Consider the following 27,753-nt stretch of genomic DNA (forward strand, 5'->3'; position numbering starts at 1 on the left):
TGTATCCCCACTCCCTCGATCATTACGTATGCATGGGAGCCCCCTTGTTCAATAATTGTGGTAAATATATCTCATCATTTTAATATGGTTGTACATTTTGATCGTCCTTTCATGCCCTTCCTATCAACAAATTTGCTAATGTAATTAATAATTAATATCTTTGATATTAATTATATAGGCAAATAAATAAATAAAATAAACCTTTTTTACATGAAGGATAACTGAGGACTTGTAACTGTTGTGCACTTGTGTTCGAAGTGCCAAACATTAAACAAGGGTGTTAGCTGTCAACACTGCTGGCTTCAGATAATGCTTACAAGAAATAGTCTTAATTGAGGTATGCTCAATGATTAGCAAAAAAAAAATGAGGCTGAAAGAATCAATAGACTGAAAATGATTAATATAATCTTAAACAGTAGCATATCTTCGTTGACTACAGTACAGTACATTACAAGTTATTTGGCTGACGCTTTTATCCGAAGCGACTTCGAGTTGATTTAGACTAAGCAGGAGACAATCCTCCCATCCAGCTGTATGGATCTTATTGCGGCTACACCAGGGTTTGAACCGCCAACCTTATGGGTCCCAGTCATGTAGCTTAACCACCACGCTACAGGCCGTACTGCGGATTCTGGCTTACCTTTCCTCGGGAGGACCTCGTCATCTGATGGCTTTCTTTCCGTTTTTCGTTTTGGAAGGAATTTCTTCATTGGCCTGGGGCTTTTACTGGAGTCCTGGAGAAGTGAATCAATCAAATGTAGGGGAGAGAGGGAGAGAAGAAATGGAGAGTAAGAATGGTATCTGAAACCATCTTTCTGACATGAAAAGAAAAGCGTTTATCTGACCATATAGTACATTGAGAAAGCAAATGTAGGACATATGACCCAAAACCATCATCATTGCTTCACTGTCCTTTTCCTAATCATGGCGCACAATAAAATATGCAGACAAATATTAATCAAAACAATATATGCCCTACTCTAGCAACACTACAGAGAGCAATGGTGTCATAATACCTGATAGAGATTTCTCACCAACCAGCATTTACAGATGCACAATGAGATCTTTTTTTCTGTCTCTCTAAGAGCTAAAATGCAAAGTTAAATTTTACCTGACTGGAGACCTCAATTTGTCAGCGATGTTTAATAATTAGATTTTTATCTCCGCAGGAGAATGGGGCTTCCCCACTGGTGGAAGATATTATTCAAGACTTCTAAGGATGCCTTACATCAGTGCCAAACATAGTACATAATGGAAAGCAAGCCCTAAGATGAAAATGTATGACTATGATTATTATTATTATTATTACTAGTAGTAGTAGTAGTAGTAGTAGTAGTAGTAGTAGTAGTATGTATCCCCCAATTAGCACACTGAAATCCAGATCTCAGAGTGGCTGGCAGGCAGTACACAAACACATACAGATGCACACAGTACCAGCACAGCGATATATTAAGCTGCATAACTGCACACACAGACGCACAAGGACAGTTTGCCTCTTAAAACTGCACAATTACGCAACGGCCTTAGAAAAGGGCTTTCTTTCTCAATGACTCGATCAAACACTGCCAGCAGCCAACAGCCGTGTGTAGGGATTCAGACACCAGGATTAAGGCCCTCATTTTGTCCCATTTTAATAACAGCAATCTAAGGGGTGTGTGGGGATTTCACAGGGGGGTGGATGCATGTCAAATATGTCACATAGTTGAAAAATCAATCCTGCAATAAAAAATTTAGAGGCTTGCTCTAAAAGAACATGACCGCTATGTTATGAAAGGTTAGAAATGGCAAACCCAGGGGGTGATGAGGTCACTGGGATGAATATGCAGCAGACTGGCCAAAGTGAAAGCGCTGTCAATCTGAAATGATTGCGCTCAGTTATCAGTCATTGGGTTCAGGATTACGCATTAAATGAAAGGTTTAAAACAGAAAGTATTGTCAGATAGCCTCCTGTCATCTGAGTGAAGGAATGACTGGGACAGGAAGTCTGAGCTTACCGCACTGCAACTAGTGTCTTTATTTAGTGTGTGTAAGATGCAAGAGAAAGCACAAATAAGCACATTTGACAGGAAGTCAGCTTTCATCAGACAGTGTGTGTATGCGTGTGTGTGTGTGCGAGAGAGATGGAGAGAAAAAGAAGCGCAGGCCAGAGTCAAAGGAAGCCATTTATGCACAGGCAGGCCAGCACACAAGCAGGTCTAAACCTTACCTTCAGGATATAAGACATCCTCTACAAAGGCCAGTGTGGAGAGAAAGAGAAGACATGCATGAGAAAATAGGTAAACAGGTGATCAGGTGAAAAAGACTTAGTGGCAGAATGTAACAGTCATGACATCACCCTCAGTGCGTCCGTCTTTGTCCCTGTCTGGCGCACCGATACCACTGATACTCACACATAAGCAGTATTTCTTCCAGAAACAAAGTTTGGTATTTGCACCAAACTAAGTTTGTGAAGAAAAATAAATAAAATCCTTACCCACTTGCTGGGGTTGGTGTTGGGGGAACCAGCTTTTTAAAATTTGAAAAGAAAATTTTTTCACAGAATTATGAGATCAGATCTACAGCCGTTGCCACGGCAACATTTCCGTCGTAAAACTGAAGGCCAGCGGTGTGGGCTTACTTCACAGCGCAAGGTTTCCACGCGGTGGGAGAAGTGTGCAAGCCTGCATCTCAACCACTTCTGCAAGCTCGGAGACGAGCTGGGGCTGATTGCACATTCAGCCCCCGTATCGGGACTCCTTTGTGGATCGTAAGATCCGCTCCAGCGTGGAGAGGTTTTGAGTGCCGCTTATACTCGTTTAATGCGTAGACAGGTGCCTGTGAAAAGCATGCACACTAGCCTCATGGAACCAGTGATGGAGGGCACTTTGTTTGGCCAGCACAGATTTGTACGACGTTGCATGTTTTTTCTTGTTCCCCCGTCACTTGAAATCATCTTATTTGTCTTTCGAGTGGCAACCTAACATTAGAGGCAGTAATACAGGCTCTTTTGTGTTTGATGTTATTTTTGTAGTGTAGAGTAGATCCAAAAACACACAGAGCATGTTGCTTGCTTGCACATTACAGAATGCATGGCCCTTTCTCGAGATGGCAACGGCATCTTGGAACTAGTCAGACACAGGTTTCACACTCTATGGTGAATTCACATAAATGTACATTGTGAACCACATATAAGAGTACTTTGTCACTGTTAAGCACTTCAGAGCAGGGGTGTCCAATCCAGTTGATGCAGGGATTTGTTTTAGCCCAGCTCTTTGGACCCTCTGCTCCTGCAGCCAGCTGTGTAAGTAAAATGCTACATGTGAAGAGCTACGCCAGCCACATCCTTCACAGGAACCAGGGTAGCCACACCTTTACAGGAACCAGGGCGGCTACACCATCACAGTCAGCTCGCAAGCCCCCAGAGCTCCAAGCGTGGGCCGGCAGACAGACTCCAGGACCCTCGCAATGAGTCACAGCGAAAGGCCACTCTTCCTACACTGGCTGCCAAACAGGGCTGCCGGGACACGCTATGCCGCTGGGTTTTTCCACATTCCTCTTACCTATGGAACATGCCAACACCGACAAACACACCAAACAGAAACCTGGGGGAGGGTGTCCTACCTCCTTGTAGCCCAGCGCGGCAGAGGGCTTGAGGGGTGGGGCGGGGCGCAGGCAGCTCAGGGACCAGGGCTTGCTGGTTTTCGGGGGCTCAAGGGGTCCCCGGGTCGTGGCGGGGGTGCCGTACCCCTGATGGCTGGAGGTGCCCGCAGCACTCCCATGTTTGCCTTCAGCATTCTGAATTTAGATAAGCAGAGCAAACGTTCACAGAAGATGAGGTGAGACTATTCTGTGGATCAGATCTTTAGTGCTCTGAAGCAAGAATTAATATAAGTTATCAGATGGCAACCAAAAACCCATCACACGCTTTCGTCATTGGGTGACTGCAAAATACAAGTCTTCCACAGAACGAGAAGTATATATACTATATATACTGAATATTAGATTGCAACAGAAATAAAATGTGAAAAAGATAACACCTGAACCAAGATAAGGAGTGTGAGTGGTAATGTCGCACATTGAACTTCCGCCTGCACCAACCTCAGCTACACAACCCAGTCCAGACTGACTCTCGGGGACAGGCCCTGTGTTCAGAGAGCCTCTTTGTGCCAAAACTCATTTGGCATACCTGGGTCAGGGCTCTGTCGGTTTGCCTGACTCTCTAAACTCTAAACTCTCTGACCCTCTGTGTTCTGACCAAATCTGTGCTCGGACCAGACCTCTATGTTCAAACTGAATCCCTCTGCTTGGTCTTTCTCTATTGATTTGCGTAAATGCACACTGGCCCTCTTGGTTCCCCTGTAGTCAGACTGGCGGTGGGAACCTCCTCCAGGGCGTTACCTTGCTGATGCTGCCCCCTGGGCTGCCTCCTTTTGTTAGAGGGTGCAGATGATCCAGCCACTCCTGGAGCTCCTGCTGGGTGCTGCAGAACACCGTGGTGCGATCGACCATGCTACCTGCACACACAAAGCCCACACACTGACCAGATTAGACTCGTCACTGGCAGTGGCCATCCTCGGAAATGGCGAAGGTTAGGTGCAATGAACTTTCATGGATTAACATTGAAGGCACCACTTGTAGGCCTGGATTGAATCTAAATTCATGCGGACCTTCTGGCTCACAATTCAGTGCCAGGGTTGGCGTTTTTCTTTACAAACATTACATTACATTACATTATTGGCATTTGGCAGACGCTCTTATCCAGAGCGACGTACAACAAAGTGCATACCCATAACCAGGGCTAAATGCGCAGAAAGACCCTAGAGGGAAGTACAATTTCAATTGCTACCCGTACAACAAAGATAAGGGCCAGGGCCTATTTTATTTTATTTTATTATTATTATTTTTTTATGGCACTGCATGTTTAACTATCAATGCATGCATGCATTGACAAAATGACCTACTGACTGAATCCAAGCTTTAGTGCATACTTAGAACAGGCCAGATCAGGGGCGAGTACCACAAAGCAGGATTACTAAATCAGCTGGATAACTGCACTAACTTTACTCAGTGTAGTTATCCAGCTACCTCTGTAATCCTGCTTTTGGATTAGTGATACAGGCCCCAGCTAACCACTACCCCTGGTTTATACTTCCAGACCTGGAGGTCCAGGAAAGGTCAAGAGCAACATCTGAAAGCTGAGGTGCCCAGAGCCTAGGGCAGCACACACCTGAAATCTCGAAGGAGAAGAGCGCGTTGTCCGCATCCTCCACCTGCTTGCTCACAGTCATCCCTGCCAGAGGTAACCTTCCCTGCGTCGGGGAAAAATAACCACACTCAAACACACAATCAATCAAGCCAATGCAGTAATGCAGCACAGAGAGAAAACACACAAAAATAATTATGTGTCAGGATAGTTTCCGACATTTATAGTCTTATACGATCACACCCATAACTCGAAACTTAATGTAAAACGTACCATCTCATGGGTATGGGTAAGACTTCAGTCTAGTTTAATGATACCTCCTAGCAGCAAAGAATATTCTCCCAGCATATCCATATATAGAAATAATACATGATTCCCAACACAAATTCATTACAGGATGCAAGTTGAAACACCTGTCAGCACACCTGCAGCAGAAACAAAGAAACTCTAGGCGCTTACGCACCTGTAATGCATTAAAAGAGGGAGACCTGATGATCTCAAAGCGGATGGCACAGGACTGACTCAATTATACAAAGAGCAGGATGCTGACGGGTACTGTGCGTGTGGAAGAAGTGAATGCAAAACCACATGAAAAGATCTATCCATCCATCCATCCATCCATCCATCCATCCATCCATCCACCCATCCATCCATCCACCCATCAGTAGTTACCTCTGCCCTTCATGATTCTCACCTGGTAGATGAATCCACTCATGCGAGGACTGGCTGAGAGCATGAGCAGGACGCTGGGAAACAGCAGGAAGTAGCGCTCCTCTTTATCCTACACCACACACACACACACACACACATACACACACACACACACACATATACAGACACACACACACACACATATACATACATACACACACATACACACATATACACATACATACACACACACACACACACACACACATATACACATACACACACACATACACACACACATATACACATACATACACACACACACACACACACATACACACACATACACAGACACACACACATACATACACACATACCCACATATACACATACACACACACACACATATACACATACAGACACACACAGACATGCACATACACACACAACCACACACGCACATACATGCATACATACACACACACATACACACACACACATACATACACACACCCACACACACACATACATACACACACCCACACATACACACACATATACACACACATACACATACACACAAACACACACATACACATACATGCATACAAACACACACAGACACAAACACACACATGCATGCATACACACACATACATACACACACACACACACAACCACGCACGCACACAAATAAATGTAATACACATGTTCATTTAATATGATGACCCATAGACACAAGTTCAGATACACACATATATAGCCAGGGATACATTGGCAGCAACAGACAGACAGAGACACATACACACAAACACATAAACAGAAAGAGAGCACTGATAATGGTAACAAAATATTGTTGCTAATTTATATGATGATTTCTTATGTGAAATGGCACACCTTATTTCAACCAATCTGAAATTTTCCCCCTTGTGGTAGTGTTAGCTGCCAACAGTGGTTTGTCCTCATTGCCCTTCACAGAAAAGGCATATACAATCTAAAAGTGGGACATCGGTTGCATGCTACAGTTGGACCACCTTTCATTTCTTTCGACAGTGACTTCCCCTCAGTTGAAAAGATTTCAAATTCAATGAACACGTTGTCATAACACTGTGGAGGAAGGCTAAAAGTCTCCAGAGCACAGACTTTTTCCTGAAAGAAACTGGCACTGAAGGATACATAGAAGTGATGCTGAAATATTTACTCACTTACTCACTGGCCTGCTACCATTTCCAGACTGTTAAACAGAAAGAAAAAGGGGCTGGGGCTAACAAGCTGAGGGCAGCAGAATGACCGCATTGCACTTCTTATTTGACTGTAGGCCCAAACAGCCCCACCAATCCGCAAACGGCAAGCCGATTGCTCCTGAGCACTCTACACTCATAACCTTCCCTTGCTTTCTTACAGAACAGAAAATAAATCAAGCATCTTTGAATCCAGTTCATACCACGCTTGCAGCAAACTGCAATTTATCATTCTTCAATTTTCAGTCTTGTCAATACAAAGACAACTACAGTATAAAAAAACTCCAACAGCTATTTTAGAAGAGAGGTTACACTTGCAGTGATTGACATTGTTGTTGTCTCAGATGGCGATGTGCTTTCTCTGGATAAGAGTGTTAGCCGAATGTCTACTTTGTAAACAGGAAATCGCCTCGTGAACCCCTCTCACCTCACTGGCTGCACTCTGCGTGTGCACCTGGGACATGTAGGTCACGTGACCCAGAGACTTGATGCTCTCTCCTTCCCAGCCCCGCACTGGCTCCGACACGATCTGCAGCTCCAGGTTCTTACGCCTACGTACTTCCTGGCACTGAATCTGCGAGGGGGGAAAGAGAAGAAAGGGATGAGAGCATACAGCAGAGAGAGAGAGAGGGGGGGGGGAGAGAGTGTAGAGGGAGAGAAAAGGGAAGAAGGAGATTAAGAGATGAGAGAGAAGGAAAGAGAGGGGCAGAGCTTGTTGGCTGTACTGGTACCTCTGGTATCTCTACACTGGTTCTGCATGAAAGTGAACACACATTTGTTGGCTAAATGCTTTTAAGTCATCAAGGGTCCAATATATAAATGAGCCTCAATCCACTGAGTTGCTGTCAGATATGCAGTACATACTACAAGAATTGTTTCTGCAGAATATTTTCAACAGGAAAATGCATCAGGAGAAACATTTCTTGTAGTTTCTACTGAATATCTGGCAGCAGTATGATGGCTTGAGGCTGATTTGATACCTCGGACCCTTGATGACTTAAAGCCATTTAGCTAACAAATGTGTCCCATACTGTATCAGCATGATTGACAGCTGAATCTAGTCCCACCCCCAAATTCCATGTCAGGGCATGCAAAGGATATGCAACACAATACAAAGCATGACATTATGTTCATTTGTCTCAAACATTTAAATGGGGGACTACATATAAAAAGTGCTGTAATTACAACATTAAAGAATGCAACGTGTATAAAAATGTATAAAAATACCCTTTAATAAAAGCTCTGAGTCTGCGCCACATATGAATTGTTTGATTAATAAACAGAGAAAATAAAATATGAAAGCAGAAAAAGACAAGGTGACCCCAAACTTTTGAATGGTAGTGTATACATATGCACACTCACTGAGCACTATATTAGGTAGACCTGTACACTGGGTGTGTATTAGTACTACACCATACACCTCAGAAATTTTCATTATTACTAGAACCGCATCAGATAAAAAAATAAATAAAACAACGACAACAAATGTTCTAATAGTAAAACAAATGTTCAGCACAACACAGGATGCTGGGGAGGAAGTGACACATTGTACTGAAAACATACAAACAAACACCCGTGACTCAATGGGAAACAAGTAAAAAAAAGTTTTAATCCACAATATGAACACGCTGTGTAAAAAGTTTTTCACAAAAGGTGAGACACTAGTCAGGCTGGTCTACATAAACTATGGCTATGGCTCATCAGAATATAAGCAGTCATTTTCCTCCCTTTTAGAAGTCAAGCATCAAGTCCTCTAACCTACAGAGGCCACAAGAAAAAAGGCACAGAGAGTTCCCATGTCGCTAACACAAAAATGAAAAGACAAAAGCTAACCGAAGAACAGATAAACTTAGCGCATGTTCCATCTCGGTCAGAGGAGGAGGATATGTGGATGGCAGCAGCGTGACCTTTGGGGAAACCTGCAGGAATACTGAGTCACCACTCCCCTGCCTCCTCTGAGCAAACATGCCCAAACTGCTATGCTGCTTCTTCTTCTCTCTGCACGCCTACCCACCATATCTCAGTCTGTTACTATAAATATATACATGTAGGAACATATGGACCAACATTTAAAACCAGAATAAAAAGTTGTGAAAATGACAAGAATTCAATTCATTTAAAAGATATACGTACTGCAGATGCAACTGACGTTCTAAGGTAATTACTGGCACAAATATGTATATGGAAGTTAATTAAAATGTAATTACAATTTAGACAATGTCCACAAGCTCTGAAACCTTCAACATATTTCAGGAGATAATGATGGTTAAAAAGAGCAACAAATTCACAAGGATCGATGCAACTTCTATTACAAACACAGAAGGCAGCTACTCTGCTCATTCTGTTACGTTACATTACATTACATAATGTTATTTAGCTGATGCTTTTATCCAAAGTGACTTAAAGTTGATTAGACTAACCAGGGGAAACCCCCCCCGGACTGAGTTGGGGTTAAAGGCCTTGCTCAAGGGCCCAACAGCTGTGTGGATTTTATCATGGCTACACCAGGGATTTAACCGGCAACCTTGCAGGTCCCAGTCATAGCTGCCTGTTAATTTGCTATGCTATGGGAATTCATTTCATGACCACTGATGAAGCCAATGCAACAAGTAGGGCTCATCTCTTAAAGAAGTAGGACTCATCTCTCCAAACCAACGACAGGAAGTGGCCTTTAGTTCTACACAGAAATAAGACCACCAACTCTGTAACAAGTGCAATGAAATGGTGATCATAACAGTTTTTGATCTACCAACCACGTCAGATGGTTTACCTAGCGCACTAATTTAGTAATTGGGGCTTGCTATTGACATTTTTTGGCCAATAGTAAAAAAAGCATTTGGCTTGCTAGCTAACTGCTAAAATACAATGTATGTGTCAGTTTCCCACACAAATCTCTCCTTTTGATTGATTTCTTGAACATTACAGTTTTTTTGCTGGCTAATGCTACTGCATAAGTAATGCACACTATACCACTTCCTTGAATTTAGCTATATTTTTTGGGGATGCATAAATATGACAATATGTACATACCGTACATGATGATAATTTATAGTGGGCAGGTATTATCCATTGTGCAAATGTTACTGTGGCATAATCTACAGTGATGCACTCTTATGTCATGGCATCGCTGCGGTAGAGTATCTCTGTAGCATGTTCTGGCCATATGAATGAGACACGGAATAGCGCACAGGCCCTGAGGTCCAGGAGAAGGCAGCAAGACTCACCCCCAGGGTCTTAAATGACGTTGTGGCTTTCAGAATGTCGCTATAGTCTGGGTGGGCTTCCTGGAACAGGAAACATTTACAGTCATTCAGATCTTAATGAAATTTTACATCCGTTTATCATTCAACTCTCTTACAACCTACAGGGGTGTATTAGTTAACACAAAGGCAGAGGTCACCCATTCATCTATCTGTCACAGGTGCACAGGTGTCAAACCGCAGTCCCCCTTGGAATTCGGTTTGGCACCCCTGGGTCAAAGCATTACAAAATGGCAGCGGAGTGTGCGCAGAGAGGAATACGGCAGCGATGTGGTACAGGAGGAGTTGTAGGTTGTAAGGAGCAGTCGAGGGTAAACGTGATGGCACTGTCAGGGAGGCCCACCTCCACGTGTCTCTCCAGCTCCTGGAGCAGTGTGGGGTACTTGTCCAGCCGCAGGAAGGGCTTGCTGAGGCTGCTGGTCAGGGTCAGGACCCCCGGGGTGCCGGAGCCTTGGCTGTCCAAGAACTTGTCCAGCTCCTCCCTGGAACACAACAGTGCGCACATGCACACACAAACACACACACGCACACACACACACACACGCATACGCACACACACACGCACACACACATATACGCACATAAGCACACACACACATTGTCGGTGGCAATGAGAAGGTTTTTGGGCTGAATTCAAATACTCTCATTATATAAATGAATAAATAAATAAGTGAGTAAATAAATAAATAAATCCTCTGCCAGACATTCATCACTTCATAATCACCTTTTTAATTGACTTTTAAATGTCAATGACTGACTCCAAAAATGCTTTATGCAGTCATATGAATATCTATGATATTTAAACAGATATTTCACATTTTGATGATAAATTATTTTTATATCACATATTATTTATTCCTTGCACAACCTGTTAAATTCAAATGAGCCTTTTTGAGAAAGGAAAGGATGTCTTTGAACAGTTGCTCTTTGCTTATGTGTTGAACCACAGCTATAGATATCCTGTGAGATTGGGAGCGATTTCCTGTTTCACTCTCCACTGCTTGCCTTGTGCCTCTTTCGTTACCTGAACAAACAGCCAGCAGAGAAAATAGCTCAAACTTGCACTGAAGTAAGTTACACAGAGCACATTCCACAGACAAAGAGCTTTGAAAATAGCACCTTTCATTAAAAATGCAATCGTCCTGAAAATAGTGAGATCCGAAATCTACGTCCGTGTCAGTTTTTTTTTAGCAAATTATGTTTTTGTAAATCATGCCATTTACACTATCATTTCTTGGTACAAATCAGTAGGGGAATCCTTCATAAGGTCAGCATGAAATAGTGAAAAATGCAGGCCATAAACAGTTTTGGCTACATTGCTTATTGGGTCCAGCACATACAGAAACGGTAAGGCTGCCACCTAGTGGAACTATGATGGAAGCAGTAGTCTGGGTACACTACTACTCAATATCTGCTGTTGACTCAATATCAGTGGCACTCAACCCTGGTCCTGGAGAATAACAGCACCTGGCAGGTTTTGTCTTCAACTTAAAATTAGCACCATATCAATTGTTACCTTACCATTCGCCAGGATTCTGCCCACTTCATTCATTCATTCATTATCCTAACCCGCTTATCCTGAACACGGTCGCAGGGGGGCTGGAGCCTATCCCAGCATACATTGGGCAAAAGGTAGGAATACACCCTGGGCAGGTCGCTAGTCCATCGCAGGGACCACCAACCATGTGTGTCCCAATATTTTAGTAGGGCACACACACCATTCACTCACACAGTCATACCTATGGGCAATTTAGACTCTCCAATCAGCCTAACCTGCATGTCTTTGGAGGAAACTGGAGTACCAGGAGGAAACCCACGCAAACATGGGGAGAACATGCAAACTCTACACAGAGGGGCCCCGGCCGACCGGAATTTGAACCCAGGACCTCCTTGCTGTGAGGCGGATTCCGCCCACTTCTGGATTCTATTTAAGTGACATGATAAAATGATAAATAGCTAGGGTATATGCAATCAGGTGCTGCTGCTTTATCTACGTGCACCTGGCGGTCGAGCTGCACGTTCACGCCTGTTTTCCATTCTGGTTTCTCAGTGGTGGAATGACTTGCCTACCACTGTCAGGACAGCAGAATCTTTCCCCCTATTTCGACGCAGACTCAAAACCCACCTTTTCAAACTCTACCTTAGTCCTCCCTCCTGATTTCCCCCGCCCCTCCTTTGTTATCCCTATCCTTGTCTAACCCCCCCCCCCCCCCAACATTTAAAAAAAAAAAATTGCACTTATGATGACGACTATGTTTAGAACAGCATTCCATGCGTTTTTTCCTAGTTCTGGATGTGATGCTTTGACTTATGGTAGAACCTATGCACTTGTAAGTCGCTTTGGATTAAAAGCGTCTGCCAAATGACAAAAATGTCAAAAAAGTAAATTTGTCTTTAGCTGATGTAATTTATGTCATATTTCTGTCTACTGTGAATCATCCTTCATCCCTGTGCCACGACTCACCCACCATCGAGACCAAACTGTGCCAGAGCCCAGCCTGTGGGCATCAGCCACAGTTCACAAGAAGGTGTGCAGGAAGGATTGTGGCTGACCCCTCTAATACCGGACACAGACTGTTAGAAACACTTCTCTCTGGCAGGCGGCTGCGGTCCATCAGGACCAAAACCTCTCGCCACAAAAACAGTTTCTTCCCATCTGCAGCAGGCCACAAATCCTGCAGTCCCACCACATACTCCTAGACCTACATTATTAATGTTGGACTATGGGATTAAGTAAGACTGGATGAAATAAGGGAAGTATCTGGTGAATCTGTGTTGAATCTGTGTTGATTGTGATGAGACCTTGGTTCAGGGTTGATCTCCAGGAGACTCACCCGTGGTCAGTAAGCACACACACTGCAGAGGGATGGCTGGAGCAGTAGGACAGGTATAGCACCCGGATCTGACACAGCAGGTTTAGGTAACAGCCGCCCAGACGCTGCTGGCCCTCCGACATTCTGGGGGAGAGAGAGGGAGGGAGCGGGACAGGGAGAGGGAGAGGGAGAGGGAGAGGGAGAGAGCTTACATGAAATCATAGCATTTCCAGGCTTCATAGAAACAGTTTCCCTGTTTTCCAAAAGGGGGCGCTGCATGACCACAAAAGACTCAGAACTCTTGCCGCTTTTCTGATATGCCCACAGATCTAGACCTGAGGCGACCCAGTGATATTTTAATCTCCTACAGGCATACAACATGTTCACCAGTGCCTGGTATGATATGAGGTTCAGGCCCACACATGTAAAACTGCAGCAGGCATGTTTATCCTGTAATGCATGCCCAGGATTACTCCTCAACTTGTACACTGCATCTGCATACAAGCATACAACATCTTCCCCCATCTTTTTGCCATTCTCTCTCTAAATATGTTACAAAAAAGACATAAGCATAGCTTCATCTTCCACAGGCATTTCATGAATTTACAAAAAAAACCTAAGAGGCAGAAGCAGTTGGCCCCAACTCACTCGACCAAAAATATTCAGACATTGGCAGCACTTGAGCATAGAGACCAGCTGAAATGCATAACACCAAATCAGATAAAAATCTAATCGCACAAAACATGGCATTAATACCACATGATTGCCAAATCAAGAATGAACAAAACAAAAAAAACTGCTTGTTATTGAAGCAACAGTTTGCATCAACTAAACACCATATAAAAAACTTCCCTCAATGGATAACATTTCCAAAGAGGAACACTGTCTGAAATCAGAGAACACCCTCCTCTTCCAGACAATAACCCAAATGCCCCAAACATTGCAATTGGTATTGCAACTGTATTATAAAACCAGCATATTCATAAAAGAATGAAATGAAACAAAATACATGTTTTTTTTTTAAAGACACATACTTGGCACACTCTTCTAAAGCCACGCAGAGGCCCTGCTGAAACGTCAGGATGTCCTCCAGGTTCCCCATCAGGCTAGTGCTGTCTGCACTGGATAACCTGCTCAGTTACAATAAACACACATTTTAACAGGAAGGATTATCCAGTCATTTCAATGCACTGTCAATTTTCTACATTGCCTCCATTACAAACATGACAAGCGGGGATATATGGAAAATAGCTCATGGTAAATTCTACACAGATATCTGAATTTATTTATAAATAGTGCTGCTATGGAATAGCTTGTTAGGACATGCAATAAAGGCAATGACATGGGGAATTCAGGGTGTGCACAATGTTGAATACTTCTTAGTCTGAAGGTGTTAGGATTATTCTTTCCCTGTTCCATGGAATCAAATGTAGGACAATGAAAACACACTTATAACTGTTCTCGAGAGAATTTTAGGTTTATTTACAATGAGCAAGGGAGAGACAAACTCAGAATATTCAGGCCGTCTGTGCTGAGAATATCTCTGAGGAACACCCAGAGTTGAGGGTGTAGTATTTAACTACAGTCCGTGATCATACGTAAAACAAGGTGTTAAGGGTGTTGAAGTCCATGATCATACATTTCAAAGAGCTGAGAAGTGGCCACTCCATGAAGACACAGGCTGAGCCAGTTAGTAACGACGTGTGACATCCCTACTGCAGACACTACAGAGGCGCTTTGCAGACACATAATACACACGTATACATATTCACGGTCCCGATAAGAACTGGTGATAATAAAACCTGGGAACCTATCACAGGTAACTTGTTAGCTGACACGGGCCGAACATTCACGTGTTCTTATGACCATTTATGCAAATTAAGAAAGCAAGCAAATATTTAAACATGAAGAGACTTTAAAAACCTAAAAAGGTAAAGCTGATCTAACTCCTACCTGTGATTTCTCCTGCATTTCAGAGGAAGTGTGGGACCACAGCAGGCATGGACTCACAGACGGTCTTTCATCCAGTCACCCGATAGCTCATTTGGGCCATTCATTAGGGGTGGTAAATGACTGTGCTCTCGGTGTTTAGTAATTCATGAGCATCTGTGACAGCCTGCAGTGCTGTGGCTCTCCTGGGAGCAGGGTTTACTAGGTCAGCTCAGGTAGTGGTTGTGTTTATTCACCAGCCCGTCTCACCTGTCGCTGGCCTGCAGGGGGCGCAGGTAGCAGCTCAGCAGGGTCTGCAGCTCCTTCACAAACTCTCGCTCAAACTCCAGAATGTCCTGGACCACCTGAGACACGGGAGATGCCGGTTAGCATGTTAAAACACACCCCTCTATCACAGCACGAGGAGGCAGGGAGAACGCTGGAAAACTATCAAAGCAACGCATCATGAGCCTACCATGCACCTAGCAACAGGAGCCCACACGTAATCCAACCTGGATTCTATACTTTTTGAGTTTTGAGTAGAATGAATATTGAGCAATATAACTAACCAAGGGAAAATAAGATACGTGTTCATTTACAATTTTTTTCTTCTGTACTTTTCCAGGTGAAAAAGAAAATGAGAGTACCTGAATTGGGCACCAGCATACTCTCTTATAAATACTAAACTTTAAAGTGTTTATAACCATTGAAGATCGCTAAGCGCAGACTCCACCAAAACTAGAGCAGCAGGAAAGGAATGAATGACCCAACAGCCTGCATGCATCCCAGTGTGGCTGTGGGAAACGCAGACACAGACCCCAGTAGGGTTTTAATGACAGTGCACTGGAGCAGGCAGCCAATGGGCACTCAGGACAAAGAGGCGGCTTTCAGCACGGAGGCCTGAGAACAGCATCTGATCTTAGAAAAGGCTTCCGGAGAAAACCTTTCTCAATGAGAAACAACGGGAGCACAGCTTTCCTCTGACCGAAAAGGGAACACAATCAAAGACCTGCTTGTTGAATATTAAAAATAATGTAAATTACACACCTGGTAATCATTACACTCTCAAATGACAGCTAAAGCATAGATGTGGCATCTTGGTTTGCTAAAAATATAGATTTGCAGTTCTTTCATACACGCACGCACACACACATACATTTCTAGTACAACACTGCCAAATATCTTACAACATACACAATTGGCATAATCAACGAAAATCTAAATATTACAAATGTAATTTAAACCAAGTAAAGTGATTCCACCTTTGTTGTTCTATATGAATAAGGGGAGGTGAACGTGGATAAGGAGAATGATTCTGGGTTCAGAGGAGCAGTAAGAGAGGGTCTTTTCAGACACTGACATAAGAAGCCAAGAGCTCACACCCAGGGGGTCCTGGTTGTTAAAGGGGGCGAGGGGGCACTCACCACGCCGTAGTAGTTCTTTGTCAGCTGGGGCAGCTCAAACCCTTTCAGACCTCTGGGAGACATGGGTTTCTCTGGGGGACACAAACACAGACACACGGTTGGTGAGTGACAGGTGAATCGCAAAACTTCAGCCTGCATGCACAGAACCAGATGCCTTCAAAGCCTCCAGCCACCTGTTCTTCATTAATCACCACTTCAGAAACCCCCCACACCAAACTGCAGGTTCACATGCAGTCTGGAGAAAAGCGTTTGCACACCTGCCAGTCGCCCACAGGTGTTAGAAGAGGATATACACCCACGCGCAGTGTATCTTTTTCTCACTTCATCATTGTCATCTTTTGACTTGCCACACTGAAAATGTTTTGCTCACATTTTAGTTGGTAGAGCAGAGCTCTGACGGATGTGGCAATAAAAAAGTGAACTTTTCAAGGTTGACATGCAGTGCAGAGAGCCCCCATGACAACAGAAATGGAATTCGAAATAAAGCGACAGTAATAAATAAAGTTGCAATAATCAAACTGAAAACGGCAGTTAAACAGTTGGAATTCCCAAAAAGTATGTTCATGCTCATAACTAAGACTCTAGCACGGCAAGCAAAATAATGAAAGGAAGGGAGTGAGCGTTTTCCCCACTGACCAGAGGGCTTGACCTCTCGGACATAGTTGCTAGGGAACCAGCCGGTGCGGCCGCCAACGGTGCCTTCCCACCAGCCCCCATCCTCCTGCCGGGAGACGCAGATCAGGTCGCCCTTGCTGAAGGAAAGCTCATCCTCGTTGTTCTGCTTGAAGTTGAAGCGGGCCTTCACGATCAGCTGCCCACTGCCACCGTTCTCAGACATCTCCTGGGCAACGAGAAACAAGACGAGGGGGCGCAATTAAACAAACTAACCAGCTGACACCCCAGCATACTGCCCATGGACGATGGGGCATTCGGTAAATTTGTTCATCAGGCATCGCTCGAAAAATCCAACCCAAATGTCATGAGGCTTGTTATCAGGCTACAGTCATTCTGCATTTTAAAAGGAAAATGTATGATGCAACTTGCTTTTCTGCTATTTAAGACGCCACATTTAAGCAAACCAACTGACACCCTTGAGGCCTTGCTAGAAACTCAAAAGTGTGGACTGTTATGAGAGTATAGTAATGCAACTGTGTCTTGGAAAAAAAATAGTTTCAGATGCACTCAAACGTGGCCTATTTATCAGCTAATTAAGGCATAAGGGAGGCCTAAGGACCATGGCTGAATTGAAATGAAATGGTAACTAAACCAACCCTCTACACCTGGATCCCTGCTTTCCAAACGCAGTTGCTCTTTTCTTTGGACCTCAAACATTTCAAGCACTCACAGCAGCTAATATGCTTCTCTACCACATTTGGATCGCTTATATCATATGAATATGTTGTTAGAAAAGTATGTGTGTGTGTGTGTGTGTGTGTGTGTGTATGTGTGTGTGCACGTGTGCGTATGTGTATGCACATGTGTATATGTACACACTTAATGACCACTTTATTAACACCAGCTTGATACTGCAAATATGAAGTCAGTCAATCATGTGGCAGCAACTCAATGCATAAGAGCATGCAAACATAATCAAGTGGTTCAGTTATTGTTCATAGCAAGCATCAGAATGGGGAAGAAATTAGATCTAAGAGACTGTGTGTGTGTGTGTGTGTGCGCGCATATGTGCACGTGTGTGTTGCAGTCTTACCGCAATGTTGACTGCCTGTGCAGGGACCTGTTAGACTTGGACGAGGGCAAAGCGTGCACGGAGGAAGCCAGGCTGGGTGCAGAAGTGGTGGGCTGGTGGCATGACCCCCCAGAGACACAGTCTGCAGGGAGGAGCACAGCATGAACACCCATGCTTCACTCTTTAGACAAACACAGATAGAAGGGCTTCAGGCTGCTATGCTGCTAGCGCGGCTGTGGGAACATGCGTAGTGGTGTTTGGATAGCACACCATTCTGCACAGCCACTGGCCCATTGGGGGAAAGTGCACAGGTGTACTACAGCATGTCTGTGTCGCCTCATTCGGGGCAAAGCTCACACACCAGCAAAACTGTTATGCTAGATGTCTTACTCACTCTCAGGGGAGAGCATGATATTGATTCCATGATCAGTTCATGGACAAAAAAACCAGACTGACTCGTCTCGTATCCAGACTGACAAACAAAAATGCTTTTTTGCAAATGTTTGCCAAAAAAACTAAGATGGAAAACCCTCAGTAGATCCCATTAAATAGTTAGACGTGTTGACTGAAGGGATGTATCTTAAGAGAGTATGTCACATGATTTCTTGCACAACAATCAAATTCTCAGAACCCATTGTTTGGATGAGATATTGCAGCTGAGGTCCTGACTCCTTGTGGTCATTAAAGAGCTTGTTGAAATTATTGCAAGGACTGAGGGAGTTACTTGGTATCCTGGCAATATTGAAACCCGACATTCAAAAACTGGCTGCCTAATTATCTTCCATTTTACTTGTCGTATCACTTCCTCTCTTTCCACCACAGCTGAAGTGTGGTGAGATTTCTGGTGCAAGTGTGCAGCACTTCAACAACCCATTTGAGTGCTGCACACTGACAGTGGCTTAAGTGAGTTTCCTCCTTCATAAATAGCTGAACATTTTACAACAGCAAATTATTATTATTACTGAATTTAGAAATAGCTCGATTGGGTTCAGTGCATGGGCGGCACGGATGGTGCAGTGGGTAGCACTGCCGCCTCACAGCAAGGAGGTCCTGGGTTCGAATCCCCGTCGGCCGGGGCCTCTCTGTGTGGAGTTTGCATGTTCTCCCCGTGTCTGCGTGGGTTTCCTCCGGGTACTCCGGTTTCCTCCCACAGTCCAAAGACATGCAGGTTAGGCTGATTGGAGAGTCTAAATTGCCAATAGGTATGAGTGTGTGAGTGAATGGTGTGTGTGCCCTGCGATGGACTGGCGACCTGTCCAGGGTGTATTCCTGCCTTTCGCCCAATGTATGCTGGGATAGGCTCCAGCCCCCCTGCGACCCTGTTCAGGATAAGCGGGTTCAGATAATGGATGGGATGGATGGATGGGGTTCAGTGCATAACAGGGAGCTTCATGCCATTTCCACAGGGAAGGCTAATTTTCCAAAAAGGTTTTTCATGTGAGGTGGTTCAGGGAGAGACTGCTGCTATCACAGCAAGGTCTACAGCAAGGTCTGGAGCCAAAGCCAAAGCATAGAGCCACAACAAACGCAGCCAGGAGGAGGGAAGCACCTGGAGGCTCAGTGAACGCTGTGAATAAAACGCGTGTTTCATCCCACCATCCCAACTATGGCTGCCGCTTTTAGAGCTGTAGCCCATCTGAACAAAGTGGAGATACTGTGTCCTTCTGAATGCTACACTGCTTCCCAGAGTTTAATCCGTGCTCGGAGGCACAGCACATCTGTCAACTCAAATTTGACATGCCGCTTCTTCAGAACGGCACGCGATCCCAACAGCCGGCCCCCTCCTTTCACCCTACTGGAAAATGGTAAATGGTAAATGGCAGGCATTTATATAGCGCCTTTATCTAAAGCGCTGTACAATTGATGCTTCTCCATTCACCCGTTCATACACACACTCACACACCGACGGCGATTGGCTGCCATGCAAGGCCCCAACCAGCTCGTCAGGAGCATTTGGGGGTTAGGTGTCTTGCTCAGGGACACTTCGACACAGCCCGGGCGGGGGATCGAACCGGCAAACCCTCCGACTGCCAGACGACTGCTCTTAGGGCCTGAGCCATGTCGCCCCCTAGGGTGGAGAGTCTTGACTGTAGGCAAAGTGAAACCAAAATTCCCACCACAAATCCTATTTCATTTTAATTAATGCTCTACTGAGTCTGACAGGCAAATTACTAAACAAAACAAAAAATTCTAAGGTGTAACATTCAATTTATAGTCAAGTTAATACACCCTGTTCACCCAGAATAAAAAGGAGCCAGCCCTTGCTGTAAATGTAATCTTCAACTGTGACAGTCTTTCCACTCAGCTGGGATCATTGGTCACACCTTTCCATTATCTTCCCAGATTCAACCACTGAGGATGTAAGAGAACAGTGGCCCTGCTAAATATGTACATTTTTAGGACTATCTGGGCTACAGGATATCCTATGTACTGTATAGACATGAGAATTTAGGTACTGGGAGACAGTGGCGAGCGGATTGCAGCCGGTGCCTAATGCACCGGCGTCTCAGGCATTATGGTTCCCCCATCTTATTTTCCCATCACAGATGAGGCCTGCTGGCACCCAGGGTCAGGCAAGGCAACCAATCACCCAGCTACAGGTGGTAAGAGCCTGACAGCCAAGCAGCCCAGGGGACTGCTGTGAGCCACTCGTCATAATGGCAGCCTTTGCCTCCTGGAGCCTGCATGCTACCCAGATGGCAGGAAACCACTCTAGATCAATGGTCACCTTAGAAGCCCCAGAGTGCAGGACTCTGATGGAGAGATAAAATTGTTAGGTGATATGGCCTAGCCATATCTATACCAACAAACGCCAGACTACTCAAAAACTAAATGTCAGAGTTTTATATGGCTGAACATTTTACTAAAGCCTTGCTCAAAAATACACCAACAGCAGACCAGTAATCAGAGGCTATTTACATTTATTTTAGGCGCTAAAAAAGATGCAGTACCAAATGTATTGAACAAAGTCAACTAACCAAACATCTCCATTGTTTATGTTATGTCTACAGGGAAAACCCATGTTGGCAACAGCAAATAGTTCAACCAACTGAAATATGCACTTTAATGTTTACATTCTCATGTCTTTAAAGTCTTTGACAGCTTCATGATCAATTTTTTTTATTATTTCATCTTCATAATTTCCTAAATGACTACACATGACTACACACAAACTCATGTTTCATTACAGAGATTTAAAGGTATCCTTGGCACCATAGCGGATCACTGGGAAATCAACATCACAGCACATGCAAATTCAAAGCAAATGTGTAAAATCTCTGGATCTATTTTTGCGATAAATAAGGCTAAGCAAATAACTGCAAACTAAATAAGATAATCTATTAACAACACATAACAACACACACTGCCCTGTTCCTAGGGAACAATGCTCTACAGAAGGGGAACTGACCTGTAGCAAAGGCTCACACTTCCCCACAGCAGGAGACTAGAGGACCAGACCGTATTTTCAATGCTGCGATGGCTAAAATAATCTGCGTGGGTCGGTTGAGCACCATATAATTTCAATAGAAGCAGAAATTGTCAACAAGACGCAAAAACATTAAACAGACTGCATTCGGAAACTGGACTTCAGCAGCGGTGGATCAAGTGGTCAGACCCATGTGTCACCACGATCTCAAACAGTGGGTTGCTGTAACGTGACCCTCCTTACATTAAAGATGTATGCCTTGCTGAATGGCACAGTTGACAGTTTGCGATTTTCTTCATTGTTAATGTGTATCACAGAATATATTGACATACTGTATAAGTAAAGGAACCAAATTATTGGCCTCATTAGCCAGAGCAATTGCCACAACTTATATTCTTTTATAAAGTATCCAGGCATTCTTACTGAAACAATTCCGGTTATGTAACTTGCGTGACGGTAGTACAGCACTGATCCACCTGATAGTTGAACTTGCCATCTCTGAACTTGCCATCTCCAAGCCCAGCTTCTGACCCGGTTATGGGCTATGTTGCCACCTGAACAAACCTGAATGAAATTCTGAAAAAGCCAGATGGTGGGAGGGGTCTTACCTTCAGCAGCAACGTTTACAGTCCACAGGGTGCTCAGAAGTTCTCACCCGAATACAGCCTCTCAGGTTCGAAACCCTGTCAAAAACACAGACACTTCAAACACCAAACACCAATAAGACAGAAACAAAACAAGTAGGTCAAACAAATAAATAAATAAAAATCACATGAAAGCTCCTTTTCCACTGATCAGAAGCGACCAGAGGATGGATGGTGTCGGCATAAGCGTACGTGCTGTTAGTGTGTGACTGAATGAAACCTGACGCGGAGAGGAAAAAAGAGAAATAAGCCATCACGAAAGCAACCCACATTTTACTCATCCAGAAGCAAACCGTTCTTTCCCCACTTGTGCTAGCCCTGTGCATTTTGTTTGACTCAGACCATTATGCTCTTCCCTTCAGTGGGTAAGGTTACACACGTTTAAATAAAACATCTTAAATATAGAGTTTGGGGAGCTGTGCTTGTGGGTTTTCCTTCCTAAACCTCCTCGTACTGTTGGACAGCAGCAGCTGTTCCACTCAGGCCACAGCATATGCCTTCACCTCAGTGAAAGCTTGTCAAAACACATTTGTCCAGTTGGATTACCCCAGCACCACCTCAGCATCCATTTTAATACATGTATTATAATACATATTATGACAAGGGGACAACGCTTGATAGTTTTACTGTGCCACAGAATGCATCAATCTATTTATAGGCCCATGACATTTGCTTCCGTTGGCTTTGAACTATGAAACTTTATGCAGCTACACACAAGCAGAATGAGTAGCCTATGGGGTCTGAGAAGACAGCCATCCTGTTGTGCTCCTCTTCCTTGTCTGTTCTCTCCTTCTACAACGAAGAGAAAGCTCATGGGCCCCCTTGCCCAATTGCCGGTCTAACCAGGCCAGTGTGTGCATTTTGATGGCGGATAAAAATAGGCTCACATTAAACAGAGCTGACCAGCGCAAGGGCGAGGCCCTGCTCAAACTGAGGAGAAAATACTAATGACATGCTAGGAGGCAGCAGTGGTTCTTTTTCTCTCCCCCTCACTGATGTCATCTGCAGCCTGGCCACAAAGGGTCTAATTATGGACACCAAATATGGCATCAGAGTTAAAAGGGGAAGATGTCTCATCTGTACTGCAAGACCAAGAAACCCTTTCATTTGAAACTGCATTCCAGGCCAGCTGATGAATCCGCTTCCTTCAGTAATTGCTCATTCTTTAGCAGAGGAGATAATTAAGAGGACTGCTCCAAAGCCGGGGAGAAAGGGAAGGGGATATGGCTCATTGAAAATCCAAAGCCCCGGCAGTCTCAAGCTTGCCCTCTAAACAGGTGCCTTCTATATTGCCTGGGGCAGTAAAAGGAACCAATACACCACCCGTATAATTGTATGTTTGATGGAAAAAAACAACCTCTCCTTACCCATAACAAACCACAATTGAAAAACACACAGCACTGTGCATTGTGTGTTCACCTATCATGAATGTTAACTGTTGATTTTCAGAAATCAACTGTAATGCCTAAAGTCAATTGGACCTATATAATTTCCCTCAAGAGGAAAACAACCTTCTCTGTCATTATGCACCCTCCATATGAAATAATAATGAAGTGTATGCACCCTGGACAGGAATACTGGGGAGAAATAAGAGTGACTGACAGCACACAGTGCGAGGGGCAGCATGTGGTTGACTGACTGAGGTGTGTGTGTGTGCGTATGTGTGTCTGTGTGAGCGCGCTTGTGAGCCCTCACATCACAGTGACTACCACTTCAGGAATTGCAGTCTGCAAAAAAAACTAAAAACAAACAAACTGTAGCTTGGGGACCTTGTTCATGCAACTCATTAAAACAAGAAGGGGCAGTTAACAGGAAAAGGGGCGACTCATGTTCTTCATCAGAGGGAGGTCCTGTGTCAGTGAACAGCTCCTCAGCGGTGACCGGGGAGCAACTCCCTCCGCCCCAGGTGACCAAGCCTAATGCCTGCTTCTCAGGGCCATAAACAGGGCCACTTTGAAACAGGTGGGAACAGTGTCTGCTCTGCCACTGATTTTCCTCTACGTCTCCCAAGACAGCATAGGCGTGAGGATATCAGAAATCAACCGAGTGACGTCGGCAAGATCTTCTTTAACTCATCCTTTGTACGTGCTCTTTGAGCAAAAATCTGAATTTCTACCCATCATGAATAAAACAAAAGAAAGAAACCCTTGTCTCAGGTAGGATTTGAAATGACACTGTGCTATGAGTGACCCCAAGATGCGACCAATCTCTGCACTTCTCAAACTCTTTTTGGCCTCCCTCACCATTTTCCTCACTATCAGCAGAGACAATGTGCACTTGTGTCCTCTCGCTGGCATGTTTGTAACCATTTCATATGTTTTACGTTACCCTTACAATGCTCAGTGGTATATTTAACCATTTATGTATTTTTCTGTGCCGATTACCAGACTTGGGACAGTCAGTTACCATCCGTCTCTTCTGAATCGACAGTTCTTTGGCTTTTCCAATGGTGACAAATGACACAAGGATTTTGCATGCTTGTTACTGCATTTTATTAATGAAATTAACTAAATTAAGTAAAGTTTTATTGACTTTTACTTAGTTTGGTTGTCATTTACAATAATTGTTAGGGGTGCCATTACTTTTGACACCAACGGTTTTTAGAAAAAAATAAAAACATTGAAACTTATATTGAATGTATTGAAATAAATTATATAGTTTCCCATATGTATGAAGATAACATAGAGATTATTAGCTGTGTTGTCTATTACATATATGCAGCCTTTTCCTTCATGTCTAGGTGCCAATAATTCTTGAGCCAAATGTTTATACACATATACAGTGCCCTCCAAAATATGGTAATGGCAGAGTGAAATTAGGCAATTTGGCTAAATACTTAAGGCAAGGAATTTGAGGTCAAGAGATGAATATGAGACAAAAATTACAATCTGTTTTTATTTCATGAAATTTACAGGTTTATGTTTCCATGTTTTACCATTTTATAGAAACAGACATTTTTGTGTTGAGTCTCCCCATTTTCAGCTGTGTAAAATGAACTTAACAGATGACTGACAGGTGTTAACTGTTGCTCCAGTGTTTTCCTTTGCATGGATTGCACACACATAAAAGAACAGTGTGTTGGTTTTTGCCTTTGTTTTCATCTGTGGAGATTGCATTTGAAGTCAGAGGCACATACCAGCATGAAGATCAGATAACTATGGCTGAAAAGTAACTTAAATCTGTAAACTGAGATAACAGAAGGTGTCATTAACAAGGATAGAAGGACAGAAACTGGGTCTATCAAGTGCAGCAGTTTGGGAAGTCTTGAAAATTAAAGAAACTACTGGTGGAAATAAACACCATGCAAGAAGAAAACTACAACAAATGACAGGTGATCCATCCTAAGGGCTGTGAAGAAAACCCCTAAAACAATGGCCAGTGACATCACCAGCAGTCTCCAGAGTGCAGCGGTGAAAATAATATTCATAATATTATTACAAGCCACAAGTACACAGAAGGCTTTCATAGAAGAATTACGGAGGTGACGCTGCAAGATGCAAACCTCTCATGAGCAGCAATAATAAACCCTTACTAATGTGATGGAAAGCCGAAAGTTCAGCGAAAGGAAGAAACAGCACTGATCAAAAACATACCACCTCGACCATGAGGGGACAATATCATGGCTTGGGCATGTTTGAAACTGATTCACTTGTCTTTATTGATGATGTCACAGAGAATGACAGTGGGATGAATTAAGAAGTGTACAAACAGATTGTGTCTGGCTATGTTCAAAGAACGAATCTCCAACCTCATTGACTGGTGCTTCATCCTGCAGCAAGACAATGACCCCAAACACACTGCCTATGCAACCAAAGAAAATGAGAAATGAGAAAAAGTGTCCAGTCACCTGATTTATTCCAATCGAGCATGCATTTCCCTTGCCGAAGCGGATACTAAGAAAACCCTGAACCAACTGAAACCAGCTGCAGGAAAGGCCTGATTGTCTGCACTTTTGTCACTTTTTATCTCAAATGAGAGAAAGTATATAGCAAAAATAAAACATTTCACTCTACTGTCAGTACTGTACTTTTGGAGGGTATTGTGTGTGTGTGTGGTGTGTGTGTTCACTGAATGTATACATACATATACACACAGCCTATTTGTTCCTCTGAAAAGTTCATTTGCAAAGTGCAATGAGCATTTACGTCAAAAATTCCCAATACATTTCACCCAAATGATCGAGTCAAACATTCTACCAATTTGCACGTAACTAGCTGTATTGCCCATCGGGAATTCAAGGTTATATGATGTTAAACACACAGGGCATTTTTACAGCTGACAGCAGGTGCAGTCCATCCAACTTCATAAAGTTCTGCAGAATAGTAATTCTCGGAGAAACCTAGTTATGCAGGAGTGTATTACCTCTTCAGTCTTTGTTCGATGACATTTCTGTTCAAGTCAATAGTGGCAACTCGCACATTGGGTAACGAACACAGGAAACGACAAGAAGCGGTGCATACAAGTAGCGTAATGAAGTGACATAAAACGCACTCACCTCAATTCTCAGATTTATACACCCATTCAAGAACTCTTGTATGTTTGAAATACATTCGGCTTAGTTTCTCGTGTCCTGACAATACTAAAACATAGCCTAAAATAATTATACATTGAGATCACTATCTTTTAAATCTTGGAAACTAAAACGCAATCCCCAACGTTTGTGCCAGCAATGCAACATTGTAATCCATGGTCGCTGATTACCAAAATGTACTGTCTCATTCGTTTGGTTCAGTTTACAAACTAACTGTGTAGGCGACTTACTCCAGCTTCATACATACAATCGTATCCACTTACACAGGCGCTGACTGTCAGCCTGTCACACTGGGGTGGGAGGTAAAACGGAAGTCCCGTTGAACGCCTTGTCCTCTATATTGCTAAATGCTATGCTAGCGTATTTCACACTAAACGGAAACAGCGACAGTTTCATATAAGCAACCGAAGCATAAAATCGTTCAGTAACCACTAGATTTAAATGCTTAAAAGAATGAACAAATGACCGATGCAATACTGCCTTCAACCTCGGTTTTACGGGACGGCTGTGGTTGTTTTCGTTATAATAGCTTGACCATCATGTGCAGGGAAATGGTACGTATCAAATTAATTTAAATAAACGCACACATTTCTTGTGAAAATGATTGCCCAGGATGCCTTACAATTCAAAACATAGATGGTTTTGGGAAATCCCCCATTGACTCCCATTCATTTTTGTACATCTAGACATATCTGTGCTTCGAGTGCCCCCTCTTGGTGATTCTTGTAGCGGTAGCCACCTAATTCCATGGCGTCCCGTCTCCTTCATTATACAATTCTAAGTAGCATATCTTCCCTAAAGGGAAGTATCTTTGCTCCAAACCGCAGAACTGTACTATCACCAGACTATTCTCCACGCTTGACTAAGTGTGCTTGGGTACTTCGTTTTTAAGCAGTAATTGCTTTACAAAGCTGGATGTGGGCTTGCTAACTGCAGACAAATTAACCAAGCTTACTGACATTAT

General features: G+C 43.6%; 1 protein-coding gene across 9 annotated transcripts in view; it reads right to left on the bottom strand.

Annotated features, from left to right (window-relative positions):
- The window catches only part of LOC133123785 (rho guanine nucleotide exchange factor 6-like), a 34,438-nt gene extending 7,173 nt beyond the window's left edge, over positions 1–27,265 (bottom strand). For 3 of the 9 annotated variants that reach the window (XM_061234324.1, XM_061234321.1, XM_061234322.1), the window contains exons 1-17: positions 26,754–27,247; positions 22,223–22,297; positions 18,209–18,329; positions 17,137–17,341; positions 16,501–16,571; positions 15,347–15,441; positions 14,182–14,277; positions 13,169–13,291; positions 10,678–10,816; positions 10,299–10,358; positions 7,502–7,648; positions 5,877–5,963; positions 5,207–5,288; positions 4,378–4,493; positions 3,601–3,774; positions 2,207–2,227; positions 641–734 (exon numbers count right to left, since the gene is read on the bottom strand). In XM_061234324.1, the coding sequence (XP_061090308.1) occupies positions 641–734; positions 2,207–2,227; positions 3,601–3,774; positions 4,378–4,493; positions 5,207–5,288; positions 5,877–5,963; positions 7,502–7,648; positions 10,299–10,358; positions 10,678–10,816; positions 13,169–13,291; positions 14,182–14,277; positions 15,347–15,441; positions 16,501–16,571; positions 17,137–17,338 (1,507 nt within the window). In that variant the 5' untranslated portion in view covers positions 17,339–17,341; positions 18,209–18,329; positions 22,223–22,297; positions 26,754–27,247. Of the gene's footprint in view, positions 1–640; positions 735–2,206; positions 2,228–3,600; positions 3,775–4,377; positions 4,494–5,206; positions 5,289–5,876; positions 5,964–7,501; positions 7,649–10,298; positions 10,359–10,677; positions 10,817–13,168; positions 13,292–14,181; positions 14,278–15,346; positions 15,442–16,500; positions 16,572–17,136; positions 17,342–18,208; positions 18,330–22,222; positions 22,298–26,753 lie in introns of all 9 variants that reach the window. The other 6 variants (XM_061234323.1, XM_061234325.1, XM_061234320.1 and 3 more) reach the window with 6 other exon arrangements.
- Positions 27,266–27,753: the final 488 nt, after the last annotated feature.

Source organism: Conger conger, chromosome 3 (genome assembly GCF_963514075.1).
Source record: "Conger conger chromosome 3, fConCon1.1, whole genome shotgun sequence".
Taxonomy (NCBI): domain Eukaryota; kingdom Metazoa; phylum Chordata; class Actinopteri; order Anguilliformes; family Congridae; genus Conger; species Conger conger.